The sequence below is a fragment of the Triticum urartu genome, chromosome 7, assembly GCF_003073215.2.
Source record: "Triticum urartu cultivar G1812 chromosome 7, Tu2.1, whole genome shotgun sequence".
In the NCBI taxonomy this organism is placed as follows: domain Eukaryota; kingdom Viridiplantae; phylum Streptophyta; class Magnoliopsida; order Poales; family Poaceae; genus Triticum; species Triticum urartu.
In genome coordinates, this window is record NC_053028.1 from 11,184,165 (window position 1) to 11,198,329 (window position 14,165).

The 14,165-nt window shown below is 53.7% G+C and overlaps 1 protein-coding gene across 1 annotated transcript; it reads left to right on the forward strand.

Moving 5' to 3' along the window:
- Positions 1 to 7,257: 7,257 nt before the first annotated feature.
- LOC125525957 (F-box protein At3g57580-like) lies at positions 7,258 to 13,860 on the forward strand. The gene is made up of 3 exons (XM_048690957.1): positions 7,258 to 7,611; position 7,718; positions 13,040 to 13,860. Exons 1-3 carry the CDS (start codon positions 7,258 to 7,260, stop codon positions 13,858 to 13,860), a joined length of 1,176 nt encoding a protein of 391 aa, XP_048546914.1.
- The last annotated feature ends 305 nt before the right edge of the window (positions 13,861 to 14,165 follow it).

The window sequence follows — 14,165 nt, forward strand, 5'->3', positions numbered from 1 at the left end:
CAATGCTTGGCTTTGACCAAAGCTAATATGCGGACTAAATAAAAACGGAGGGAGTAATAAAATAAACCATCTGTATCCGAATTAACTATGCATTGTGCCTTGTGGACATTGAAATGTGCACACCGAGAATATATAAGAGCAAATACAATAATGCGGCATAAGCAGACTAAAAGGATTAAAATAGTATTCTTATATCTTTGCTTAGTTGGAGGACAGAGAAGATGAGGAAGAAGAGAAGCAGGTAGCTAGCTACAGTACGAGGCTTAAGACACTTTGTCAGATTGTAAGTAGTACATATTTGAAAATGGGAAAAGCTTGGGAACAACTGGTTGATCTGGCACGGGTGTCCGTTGCCTCTAGCGCGTGATGCGTATCCTATGTGTGGCTCACGCACCGCACTATTCGATCTGCATCTTGTAATTTTTCTGCAACATCATCTGTGTTGCGAAAGTTATTTCCGCAACAACACCTATGTTACAGAAAAAAGAGAGAAGCAAAAAACTTTCTGCAACAAGATCTCTGTTGCAAACAAAATTATGCAACAAGACATATATTAAAAAAATCTATAGGACAGCCTTCATTGCAAATATTTTTGCAACAAGATTTATGTTGCAAAAAGAAACTTGCAACACAACCTCTGTTACAAAAAGTGAGGACAACGCTCAGCCACAAGGTTACACCAATCCGATGGCTCCCAACCCGGCGGATCTTTAGAAAGACCCACCGGTTGACGCATAGCACGTCCTTTTAAAGATTACCATTGTATGTGTCAGTTATTAGGCTTTACAAGTTTCCCCAATGACAAATATTATGGTACAGAAGCCGTAGAGATGACATGACAACTCTTTATAGTCAATGCTGGTTGTATTATTAACCATGCTTGAAAGCAAAAGTGCATTGAGTAAAGCGACCGAGGCAACTTCCGTGCATAGGTAGGACCGTACATACGAGTACCATGGCCTTGTACGTGCGCATGAATACTGAACGAGGTTTTATTCTGACTTTACTCTATTCATTTCTTTTTTCGAGAAAGACATTACTCTGTCCATGCACCAACGAAAGTGTCTCTATGCACATGCATGCATGCATGACGTTCAATGTTTGGCCTCTTCATCTCCGAGAGGAAGGCAACAACGAAAGTGTCTCTCCCTCCGTGACGGAGCTGGAAACAAAAGACTGGACGGGCCAAACTAAAGAGAGGCATAAAAAAGTTGAAATTATGAATCAGATAATACTATCTCAGTGGGCATAGTTGATATGGAAATGCATACTTTTGTTTTCAGCGGTTATATCAACCATTTTACCATCAAGCATGTTTAGCATGGATCCCTCTATTCAGAAATACATGACATGTTTTTAGTATAAATTTCAACTAAAACCAGCAGTTATGTAGTACCTAAATGACTATCAACTGATTGAACTCAAAGTTATGTAGCCCACAACCAATATAAAAATCTTGAATTGAGAAATAAGAATTTGGCAAGGAAAATAAATTACATGTGTGGCTGTGTTCATGCGGCAGGGTGGTTGCCTCATCACTTCGCCGCTGTTAGTTGACGCCTGGGAAATGGCGGCGCCGTAACAGCATGGGGGATGGGTGGTTGGTACGACGGTGTGACGTGCAGCTCGGGATATCGACCTTACAGCATCTCCAGCCGCGTCCTCAGTAAGACCTCTCAAGCGATTTTCCGCCTGTCGACGCTGAAAAATCGGCTCAGTCGCGTCCTCAAGAGCCCATTTTTCGCCGGCTCGGGCCGAAATTGGCGCCGGCGGACCCAGGCCGAACCCGGCGCGCTGGGGGGCGCTCGGGGGCGCCGGGTGAATCGTTTTTGGCGCGAAAGAGCCGCGGGCCCTCCTTGCCAGCGACTCGTCTCTCTTCTCGTCGCTTCGTCGTCCTCATCGCCTCGTTTCCCGCGGCGAATCAATGCCAAATCTGCCGCACCGGTCAGCCTCCTCCATTGATGCCTCACGGGCGGCGCAGTGAAGACCGGACGACGCACAGCGCGCCGGTGACACACACAGAGTCTCCACCACCGATGCGCCATTTCTCCCCTTTTCCTCTCTCTCCTCTCGCCGTCTCCAGTTAAAGCATGGCCGAGCGCTCCCCAGGCGACGGCGCGGCGGCGAACGGCTTCGGCCGCCGCCACCTTCACGAGGACGAAGCTTGGCTCCTCTTCGAGGCCGAGTACCCGGTCCCGCCGAACATGCGGGTGCCCAGGTCATGGAGAATCAGCGCTGGCGGGGTCCCGGTGCCATCACCGCCCACCGGGGCGGCGCGGCGTGCGGAGATCGCGCGTATCCGCGCCTCCCTGCCGCGGGCGGCGAGGGAAGGTCCACGGTACGTCCCCGACAGCCCGCTCTGGGAGCCCTACTTCCGCCGCCGCCATGCCGAGCAGCTCTAGTCCACCAACGGCGTCGTGCCCTCAGAAGGCTCAACTCCGAAGGGCGGCGCCGATGGTGGGGCGTGCCCGACCGCACGCTGGAGGCCGTCCTTGAGGACATCGAGGGCGGCAACACGCCGAGGCTAGAGTACCCCGCTCCCCCGTCCTTCTCTCGCCGGCATGGGAGCTCGTGGACGCCGAGGTGCATGGACCCCGGGGCGTCCTCCTCCTCGTCCGGCCGCTCGTCCGGCTCCCCCTGCCTCCGCCCCGTCAAGTCGGAGCCCCAGGACACGCCTGTCAGCGCGCGCACCCGCAGCTCCGGCGTCCGCATCGACGACTCCACCCCCGCCTCTGGCCGCCTCGTCCTCGTCAGGCCGAAGCCGGAGCCCGGCCTCCCCGCGGAGTACGAGGAGATAGCCCGGCGCGGCTTCTCCGACGAGGACGCCCTACAGTGGGCGCGGGACGACTACCTCCGCGACGAGATGGTCCGGCAGCGCCGGGCCCTGGAGGAGATAGCCGCCCGCAAGCGTGGGCGCGAGGACGAGAATGGCGTGGTGATCCTCGACAGCGACGACGACGAGGATGCCCCCGGACCGTCCAACCCGCCGCGCCAACCTGGGGAGGGTTGCAGCAGGGACGGCGGCCTAGGAGGAGGCGACGACGACGATGGCGGCAACGACTACACGCGGTTCTACAGCCTCCTCGACATGTAGAGCTGCAAGGGCGGCGGGCGGCGAGGAGCGGCGAGGGAGATGGCGGGCCTAGTAGCGGCTTTTTGTAAAATATTTTAAATATGTATGAACTCGCTAAAGTTTGGTTGAATTTTCGCCGTGTTTGTGCCGGAATTTAATTTTCAAAAATAACGTGGGCGCCGCGACTGAGGGGCATCGCGCCCCCAGCACGCGGTTTGCACCGGTGCGCCCCGAGGGGGCGATTTTTAGCGCCTCCTGAAGGGCAACGACTGGAGATGCTCTTAGCTCCTCGCCACTTCTCCCCATGCGGACAAATTTGGTGTTTTGACCCTTTTGTGAAAGTTCAGCTAGATCCGACCCTTTTTCTACCGTCCGGGTCGATGGCGATAGGGTATAACTGCTACCGCCAAGGTGCTTGGCGGTAGGGTTGCATGTCCTACTGCAAAATATTCTAAATAACAAATACGGTACTTGTACCTATCTACACCGAGCACCTTGGCGATACGGTTGCACAGGCTACCGCCAGCCTATTTGGTGGTAGGGTTGCACTGTGCTGATGTGGATATGTTGCCTACCATCAGGGGCCTCGGCGGTAGGCTGGTACCCTACCGCCATCGACCCCTTCGGTAGGAAAAAGGTCATATCTTGATTTTTTTTTCAAACCAGGGTTAGATCTGGCTCAACTATCATGAAAGGGTCAAAACACCAAATTTGTCATCCCAAGGCCACAATGCACTGCTGCTCGCCTTCATCAACAATGCCAAAGCTGGCCAGCTCCCTGCTCCTCATGCGCCAATGCGGCATTAATCAATCTGCTAGATGCGAGCAAGGCAGGCACATTGTGTTGGGCTGGGCTGTCGTGTGTATAGAAAATTCCTCACAAACTAGGCAGGCCACAACAATGTTTTGCCCTCACATACCACCCATGCCCTCTCTCATATCTAGTCCTAAAGGAGTGTCCATACGTTGTTTCGTTCGTCCCTCCTACCTCTCATGCGATCTTCCTCATCGATTTTCACCTATCCGGTTTCCTTTGTACCGATTCTCACAGACCACTTTATTCTGAGGCTATGAGGCATTGAAGCTCAATCACGCAATTTAAGGATGCAATTTATCTCAAATTGCATGAGATCTTTTCTAGACGATCCCCTTCATTATTTCATCCATCCTCCCCTCGGCCCCCTCCCCCCCCCCAACTGCCTCGACGTCCACCCCACTCCTCCCATTCTGTGTTTAGTTGTCTTTTTATTTATTTCCCGAAAATCTCTGTGTTTGCACCCCCCTCCCCCGCGTCGCCCACCTCTGGCGACCCGGGGGGAACCCTAGCCGCCGCCGCCAGCTCCTCCGCATCGCCGCCGCCGGAGGGCTGGCCGGCGAAGCCGCGCCGGACCCCGGGATGGCGGCGGCGGGGCGGATCTGAGCCCCTCCGCTCGCGCGCTCCGCCACCACCACCCCCTTCCCCCCGATCCGCAGCTTGGGCCACCCTCCACCCCGGCGGCCGCCGCCTCCTGCTGGGCCAGCGAGGGCTGCGGCGTGCCCTGGCCCTGGCGCTGCTACGAGCGCCCCCCGCGCGACTCCGGCCCCCTCCTCGGGCGCTCCTCCTCTTGGCGCACTTGGCGGAGGCTCCTGCGGTGCCTGCTCCTGCCGGCTGTCATCCGCCGTGGTGCCCTCGGCCTCCGCCCCGCCCCGCTCAGGGGCACCACGCGCGACTCTGGCCGATTCCTCGTGTGCCCCTCTTCTGGTCGCACTTGGCGGCGGCTCCCGTGTTGGCTGCTCCTGCCGGCTTCCCGCGGCTGCCCTCGGGCCGCGTTGCCCTCCGCCTCCGCCCCCACCCCTCCCCCCTTGCAAGATGCAGTGATGGCAGTGGCGTGGCATCCATGGAGATTCTCCAGTGGTACCCCTATGGCGTGGGCGCGCTAGTTTTCCATGGCGGTCTTTTCCCCCGCGAGTCTGCTCCGGCTACGGCCCTACTGGCCATGGACCTGCGTCCTCCTCCTGCGTTCATGGTCGGCCGGGTTCCATGCTGGCGCGGCTCTGGACCCGACATGCTCCAGGAGCTGTGTCCCTATTCCAGCTTCTTCAGCTTGACGGCGTCCCCGCGGGCTTGGCTCCGGCAGGCCCGGATCTGCGCTTCTCTCCAGATCTTGGCCCGTCCGCGTTGCCAGCCACCTTACCTCGCCGTCGCATTCCCCTCCGCCCCGCCGTCCAACCCCGTTCACCTCTGCGCCTCGCTCCCTCTACTGCCAGATCTGTGGCTTGCTCTCCCGGTGACGTCCGGTGTTGGCTTCGGCGGCGGACGTTGCTCCCCTCCCTGTGATTGGCGGCCTCGACCTGTGTCTCGACTTCCTCCTCTCCGAAGTCTACCCCGGGGCATGGGATTGCTCAGATTATGGCCAAGGCGAAATCCTTGCTCGGCTTGCCGGTGCTGGCAGCGGCGACACCCATGGGTGCCATTCCCTTCTTGGAGGCGTTGCCACGGGAGAATCAGGGGAAACCCTAGGTCCGAGCTCTTGGACCGGACGACGACGGCGTCCTTAACGTCGTTCCCTTCATGAAGGCGTTGTCTTGATTACTCGTGGCATCCCGACGGTGGAGTAGGATTTGTTGTTGTCTTCATTAGGTTCGAGTTGCTTCTTAGGGATGGGAGAGTTATGCCGTGGTGTTTTTCTTTGTTTGGGCTGAGCACCCATGTCCCTCTGCTCCGGGCACCATGTCATGCCATATTGCGATCGTGCATGTGTTGTCCCATACCTTGTATTCCCTCTTCTTCTATTAATGGAATGATACGCAAGCTTTGCGTATTCGCGAAAAAAAATCTCTGTGTTTCCAATTTTTTTTGTGCAATCGAGATAGCTCTTTTCTGAAAATCTCTGTTTCTCTCGCGATCTGTCGCGGGGGCATCTTTCTTCTCGAAAACTTACGAGGCAAGGGTGCAGGAGTTCCTCACCCTCCCGCTCCTCGGCACGTTCTTCTCTTTCACCTCGACCGCACCACCACGCCCCCCTTCTTCTACAGCTCAAGATGGCAATGGGGGCCCCAAAATCCGCGTCCCTATGGGTTTTTACACTATTAGGGGACATGGATGGGCGTCTTTCTAGCCCCGTGGGGCTGCTATTGGGTATATTATAAAACTCGACATGTTTCATGGGTTCAAACCCATTTCAGTAGTACCCGAACACGAAACATGCCATACCCATCAAAATACGTAGCATATCCATTGATCCACCAATTTCTACCCATCCACTAATCCAGCTTCGAACATCGACTACACGACAGGCCCTTTGTTGTTGAAATATGCTATTGTATTATGCTCAAAATACGTCCGTAGCATGCCCCTAAATACCAGCACCTAAACTCATGGACAAAGTTACATAAAATAAAATACTGAAATACTCTATGATTTCATGTATAATAGCACCGTAGCCTGCCCACTTTTCCGCTTAATATCCTCAATCACCACCTTACAATCTGATGCAACATGGATAGACTGTAAATTGAGATCCTCTGTTAGAGCCATTGATTCTCTTATTGCTATTGCCCCCAATGTGGTAAGGTTGCTGATGCCCCTAAAGACAATGGCTGATGAAGCCAGGTACATATGCCCTCCCTGTCTCTGCACACCGCTGCAACCGCCCCAATACCCAAACTCCCAGCTGGTAGCATCCACATTAACCTTGGCCATGTTCTCCGACAGTTGTAGCTAGTGGGTCGGCCTGGCAGCTCTGTTTTGCGTCGTGGGTGCAGTTGGTTTCTTTAAAACTTGGAGATCGTTCCAATATGACTGGAAGAAAAGATGTGTTGACAGCGGGCTTTGATGGATTTTTTTATGGATATCCTCATACACAACATTTTATGGAAGAAAAGATGTGTTGACTGGTATAGCTTCTTTTGTTTACTTCTTATTATTTAAACTATTCAGAATTTGAAATTTCTGCATTCTTCTTTAGCTGAGTCTGCCCAACAATTTATTTGTAGCTCAGTGCCCTCCGAGAAGCGAAGCTCTGCCGGCGGCGTCCCCGTCACCCATCGCCGAGCTAAACCAAGGTACTATCTTTCCTGACTCACCATGTCGAGGTCACCACTACCCGCAACCACCCGGGTTGATTTTCATTAGGCAGATCAATGATTTCCTCTATCCATTTGCAGATATGTCCCCTGCCTAGGCCCTTCCGCTTCCCCGCTACATGGAGGAGCCAGAGAAGGGGGAGATATTCTGGAGGAACACCAAGCTGGGGCTGGGCAGCCATCCAGGGGCAACGGCGGCCAGCCTCCTCACCGACGACCTCATCCTGGAGATCCTCTGCCGTCTCCCCGTCAGATCCGTCCATCGCTTCAAGTCGGTCTCTGTACTCTGGCATGACCTCATCGCTGACCCCGCCAACCGCAAGAAGTTTCCCGAGGCCCTTGCGGGCTTCCTCTACACGACCATCAGCAACAACGGGGGACACCACCACTTCGTGAGCGTCTCCGGCACCGCAGCCCCGTTTGACCCTTCCATCCCTTACCTGCAGCCAAACAAGTACAGTGGCATCACCCAGGTGGATGTTAGACTGTATTTATACGTAGCCTCTGTATAGGTCTTGTATATTGTACCGTACACCTTTGTGTACCCCTTATATATATGAGATAGCCACACCCGTTAAGGGTGTCGTGTAGTTTCCCCAAACCCTAAGCTTAACATGGTATCAACCCTAACCGGTCCTATGACTTCCGCTGTTGCCGCCGCCGCGATCGAACCGACCTCCATCGCCGCCGTTGCGCCGGCCTCTGCCACGGCGCCTGCATCGCCGTTCCTCTCCTCGGGCCCCCTGGTCTCGGTCTACCCCGGCCAGTCCTCGATGGTGGGTGCTTCCTCAGATCAGCCGCCGCCGCCATCACCGACCGCGCCTCCGCCTGCGTTGGGGGACTCTTCGTATGCTTGTCCCTGGATGGGATCGGTGCCCTACGGGCCCTACGGAGCTGGTCCTCCGCCGCCAGCAGGCCCCTACGGAGCGGCGCCTGTTTCTGCCGGATCAGCGTCCTACGGGCCTTACGGGGCCGCTCCTCCGCTATCTACCGCGTACAACGCAGCGTATGGCGCTTCGCCCTACGCGGCCGCTGCATCTGCACCACACGCCACCATTCCCGTGGCGTCCTACGCCGCCCCAACCCCGCAACCCTATGCGGCTGCACCTGGCGCCGCGACCGCCGGGGCGGACAGGGCGCCGCTTGTGCCCTATGGCACCCAGCCAACGCCGTTGCCCTATGGCGGCTGCTACCCGCCGGCAATCGCTGTGTCCTATCCTGGAGCTCCTCCGCCGGCTGCTACTTCCTCCGCATCGCTGGGTCTTGGTGCATCTGGTGGTTCATCCCACATGAACTACTACAAGCCGCCTCCTGCTGTTGATCATGCCGTGGCCAGTGCGCCGTTTTACTTCGCGCATCTTATCCCAGTAAAACTGACCACGGATAATTACCTGTCGTGGCGTGCACAGGTGCTGCCGCTTCTCCGCAGTCGCTACCTGGAGGGCTACGTCGACGGTTCCCTGCCGTGTCCTCCACCACATCACCCTGCGTATCATGCGTGGGTAGCTCAGGATCAAGCCATCCTTTCTGCGATCCAGTCGTCACTCACCGAGGCGGTATCCTCCTTGGTCCTCTTCGCTGCCACGTCCCAGGAGGCATGGTCTGCCCTTCACACCAGCTTCGCATCTCAGCAGCAGGCCCGTGCTCACACTCTTCGTACGAAGCTGGGGGAGACCAAGCTTCTTGATCTCAGCATTACCGATTACTTCGGCAAGATGACGCGTCTCGCAGACACTTTGGCCTCCATTGGTCAACCGCTTCGCAAAGAGGACTTCACCACCTTCGTCATGAATGGCCTGGACGACGACTATGATAACCTTGCTGAGAACATCAATGGTCGTGACACTCCGCTTGAACCTCGTGAGCTCTACGCCCGCCTCCTCGCCACAGAGCAGCGTGTCAAGTCCCGCCATACCAGCCCGAATTTTATTGCTGCCAATGCTGCCACTCGTGGGAAAGGGAAGCCCTTCAAGTCATCTGCTGATGGAAAATCAGTGCCTCTGACTTCACAAGCTCAGCGGCCGCCTGTCGCTCCCTCTTTGCCCACGACTGGGGGTGGCCGCTCGTGTGCCTGTTGCCCTTCATGTGGCGTTCAGCTTCCCTGTCAATTGTGCAACATTCCAGGTCACATTGCTTCCCGCTGTCATCGCCGCTTTAAGCAGGATTTTCTCGGCATCGGCAACAATGGCAAAGGCAACGAGAAACAAGCTGCCTTGGCCACTCACGAGCCTGCGCGCCAAGCAGGCCACACTCCATCATATCCCATTGATCCCACTTGGTATATGGACACGGGCGCTACAAATCATTTGACAGGCGAGATGGGCAAACTCTCCGTCCAAGAGCCCTACTGTGGACATGATCAGGTTCACACCGCCAGTGGAGCAGGTATGCATATATCACATGTTGGTCAGGCTTCTCTCCTAACTCACAAACAAAAATCTCTCCATCTTCGTAATGTCCTTAGAGTTCCCACTGCTACTCGTAGCTTATTATCTGTTCCTCAGCTTACTCGTGATAACAATGTTTTCACTGAGTTTCATCCTTTTTATTTTTTTATCAAGGATCGGGCCACGAGGGACGTTCTGCTTAGAGGTCGCCTGCGCAATGGATTATATGCACTTGATCTGCCTTCTGCTCCTCGAGCGCTCAGTGGTGTTCGTGTGTCTCCTACTCATTGGCATGCACGGCTTGGTCATCCTGCCACTCCCATAGTTCATAGTGTTCTTCATCGTCATAGTCTTCCCGTTGTGTCCAATAAAGATGCTGCCACGGTTTGTGATGCCTGTCATCAAGGCAAGAGTCATCAGCTTTCGTTTTTAGATTCGAGTCGTGTCGTCAAAACTCCACTTGAGCTTATTTTTTCTGATGTATGGGGGCATGCCCAAACTTCTGTGAGCGGTCATAATTATTATGTCAGTTTTATTGATGCTTATAGTTGGTTTACTTGGCTTTACCTTATCAAGCGTAAATCTGATGTGTTCGATGTGTTTCTACAATTTCAAGCTCACGTTGAGCGTCTTCTTAAGCATAAGATCATCCATGTCCAGTCAGATTGGGGGGGTGAGTACCACAACCTCAATTCGTTTTTTAATAAGCTTGGGATTTCGCACCGCGTGTCTTGCCCTTATACACATCAGCAGAATGGCACGGCTGAACGTAAGCATCGTCACATTGTCGAAACTGGTCTCACTTTACTTGCTCATGCATCGGCACCTTTTCGTTTTTGGAGTGATGCGTTTTCCACTGCCTGTTTTCTCATAAATAGGCTTCCTACACGACTCCTTGGGATGAAAACACCACTTGAACTGTTGCTTAATGAGGTTCCAGATTATACATTTCTCAAAGTTTTTGGTTGTGCATGCTGGCCTCATCTGCGTCCTTACAATAAGCGTAAGCTTGAGTTTCGGTCCAAACTTTGTGTTTTTCTTGGGTATAGCTCTCTTCACAAAGGATACAAGTGTCTTCACATTCCATCCAACCGTGTCTATATCTCGCGTGATGTTGTGTTTGACGAGAGTGTATTTCCGTTCTCTTCTTTGTCCACAAATCCTGCACCTCTAGTCCCCTCCTCGCATTCCACCCCTCCTTTGCCTGCTCAATTTGTTGATATTGCATACTCTCCTGCGTTGTTGCCTAATCATGCTGCAGGAACGGGTCATGGAGCTCGCCTTGAGTTGCTAGAGGAGCCGGAGCTATCGACTACCCCGGACATGGGAAGCGGTCTCGTGCATGCGCCATGCATGTCTGGACCGGGCGCCCCCGCGCCGGCTTTGCCTGTGTCGGCCTTCCCTGAGCCGGCTGCGTCTCTGCCTGGGCCAGTCTCGCCTGGGCCGGCTTCTCCTGAGCCGGCCTCCCCTGGGCCGACCTCCCCTGAGCCGGCGGCCTTGCCTGGGCCAGCTCCCCCCGCGCTGGCAGCCTCGCCTAGGCCGGCCACCAGTGACTTGGTCGGTCTTGAGCCGATCGGCTCACCCGCCCGGTCGACTGCTGCCTCGCCTGGTTCTCCCTCGTCCTCGCCTGGAGTCAGTGTTTCGTCGCCAGCTGCCTCGCCAACTGCTTCTCCATCGCTGGTGTCGTCGCCACTTGCTGCACCACCTGCTACTGTTGCTCTTCGACCACATACACGCAGTCGATCCGGTATTGTGTGTCCCAAGCAACGCAAAGATGGGACGGTGGCTTGGCTTGCGGCCTGTGTTGCTCACATCAAGGAAGATCCTTCGGCTGAACCACGTCACTTCCAGGTTGCTCTCGGGATACCTCATTGGCGTCAAGCTATGGAGCAAGAGTATCGGGCTTTGTTGGCAAATGGTACTTGGCAGCTCGTTCCCCCAGTCTCTGGTGTCAATATTATTGATTCCAAGTGGGTCTTCAAAGTTAAGAAGCATGCTGATGGTTCTATTGAACGCTATAAGGCACGGTTAGTGGCGAAAGGGTTCAAGCAAAGGTATGGTCTTGACTATGACGATACGTTCAGTCCGGTGATCAAACCAACGACTATACGGCTTCTGCTGTCCTTGGCTATTACTCGGGGCTGGTTTCTTCGTCAGCTGGATGTTCAGAACGCTTTTCTTCATGGTGTTCTGGATGAGGAGGTTTACATGCGTCAGCCCCCAGGTTTCGTTGACCCTGCTCGCCCTCGTCATCTTTGTCGCCTGGTCAAGGCGCTCTATGGGCTGAAGCAGGTTCCTCGGGCTTGGCATGCCAGATTGGGCTCTGTTCTTCGGTCACTTGGTTTTGTTCCCTCCACTGCTGACACCTCGCTTTTCCTTCTGCATCGGCCTCAGGTGACGATGTATCTTCTGGTATATGTTGATGACATCATCCTCATTAGCTCCTCTAATACTGCTGCTGATCGTCTGATCTCCTCCTTGAGTGGTGATTTTGCGGTGAAGGATTTAGTAACGTTGCATTACTTCCTTGGCCTGGAAGTTTCACGTTCTCCTGTTGGCTTGACACTCACTCGGCATAAGTACTCGATGGACTTGTTGCGACGGGCAGGTATGCTTCAGTGCAAGCGTGTCATGACTCCTATGTCTGCTACTGACCGTCTGTCTGCTTTTGATGGAGATCTTCTCACCTCTGATGATGCCACTGAGTATCGTAGCGTTGTTGGTGGTCTGCAGTACCTGACTATCACTCGGCCTGACATCTCATATGCAGTCAATCGTGTCTGTCAGTTTCTTCATGCTCCTCGGACTTCTCATTGGACAGCGGTGAAGCGCATTCTTCGCTACATTTGCTTTACTGCTTCATATGGTTTACTCCTTCAGCCAGCACCGTCTCCTACGCTTTCTGCGTTTTCAGATGCAGACTGGGCTGGTAATCCAGATGACAGGCGATCCACGGGGGGACATGCTGTCTTCTTTGGTCCTAACTTGATCACCTGGACTGCTCGTAAACAGGCTACAGTGTCCAGGAGTAGTACTGAAGCTGAATACAAGGCAGTTGCAAATGCTACAGCTGAGATCATATGGGTACAGTCCTTATTGAGAGAGTTGGAGCCGCCTGTTCTTTGGTGTGACAACATTGGTGCTACATATCTGTCATCTAATCCAGTGTTTCATACTCGGACAGAACACATTGAAGTTGACTATCATTTTGTGCGGGAACGTGTTGCACATAAACTACTTCACATCAAGTTCATCTCCTCAAAGGATCAACTTGCTGACATCTTCACGAAGCCTCTTCCACAACCTCAGTTTGTAGGCTGTAGGCGCAATCTTAACATACTTTGTACTTCAGGGCATAGTTAAGATTGAGGGAGGGTGTTAGACTGTATTTATACGTAGCCTCTGTATAGGTCTTGTATATTGTACCGTACACCTTTGTGTACCCCTTATATATATGAGATAGCCACACCCGTTAAGGGTGTCGTGCAGTTTCCCCAAACCCTAAGCTTAACAGTGGACGCTTGTAGTGGCCTCCTTCTCTACCGCCGCTACAACAGCAAGGATGATTCCCATTTGGTCGTGTGCAATCCCGCCACCGGGAGGTGGGTTGAGCTGCCCCCTCAACCTCAACCTCAACCGCTGGAGCTGGCAAACAGACATACCCATGCCACAGGTCTGGCTTTCGACCCGGCAGTCTCGTCCCATTTCCACGTTTTTCATTTCGAGGAGACATATGGGGGAGGTTACATCACAGGAGTGAACATCTACTCCTCCCGGACAGGAACTTGGAGTCATAGGAATAGTGGGATGGTTGAGAAAGTTACGTTGTTTTACGGTAGTAGATGCGTCTTTGTTGGCGGCTTGCTCTATGTTATGGGCAACCTTAATTACATCAGCAACGATTATGTGTTGCTGGGGGTAGACATGGAGGGGAAAGTGTGGAAGACCATCAGTGTGCAAGGACTTGGTACGATTGGATCGTCGCAGGGGTGCTTACACTATGGTATAGCTTCCGTCGATGATAACAAGCAAATCTTTGGGATAGAACTCTGGTGCCTCCAGGATTGTGATAGTAAAGAATTGGTCTTGAAGCATACTGCCAGATTCAGCGAGCTTATGAGCATGACTGGGAAGAAGCACAGGGTGGTCGGGATTCATCCAGATTGTGACACCATTTTCTTGCTTTCACATGGACGTGGTGATACCTTAGTAGCGTACGACGTGCGAAATAAGAAAGATGGATGTATCTTTAATCTTGAGAAAAACAGTACACAACGATTTCTAGCTTATGCTCCTCTGTTCTCAGAGTCATTGGCAGATGCATATGGGCAGTAGTTTTACCTTCAACCCATGCCTGTCCTTCATCTGAGAATTGGCTCAGATGCATATAAGCAAGGAATTTACCATGTCAGAATTCTGCAGCTCACTCATACTGAAATTGAATAGTGGTGTGTAGACTTGGCAATCTGAGCCTGGTATGCCTGTAAGGGGGCAGTGACCTCGCTAAATCTCCAGCTGTTAGAATGTCCAGGACCTACCAACATTCACACGGAAAAATCTCTAAACCGCAGAGGACACGAACCGATCGCCACAGCAGATGATGAAGAACTCCAGCAGCTTGCGAAGACTGGCGTGCTCCT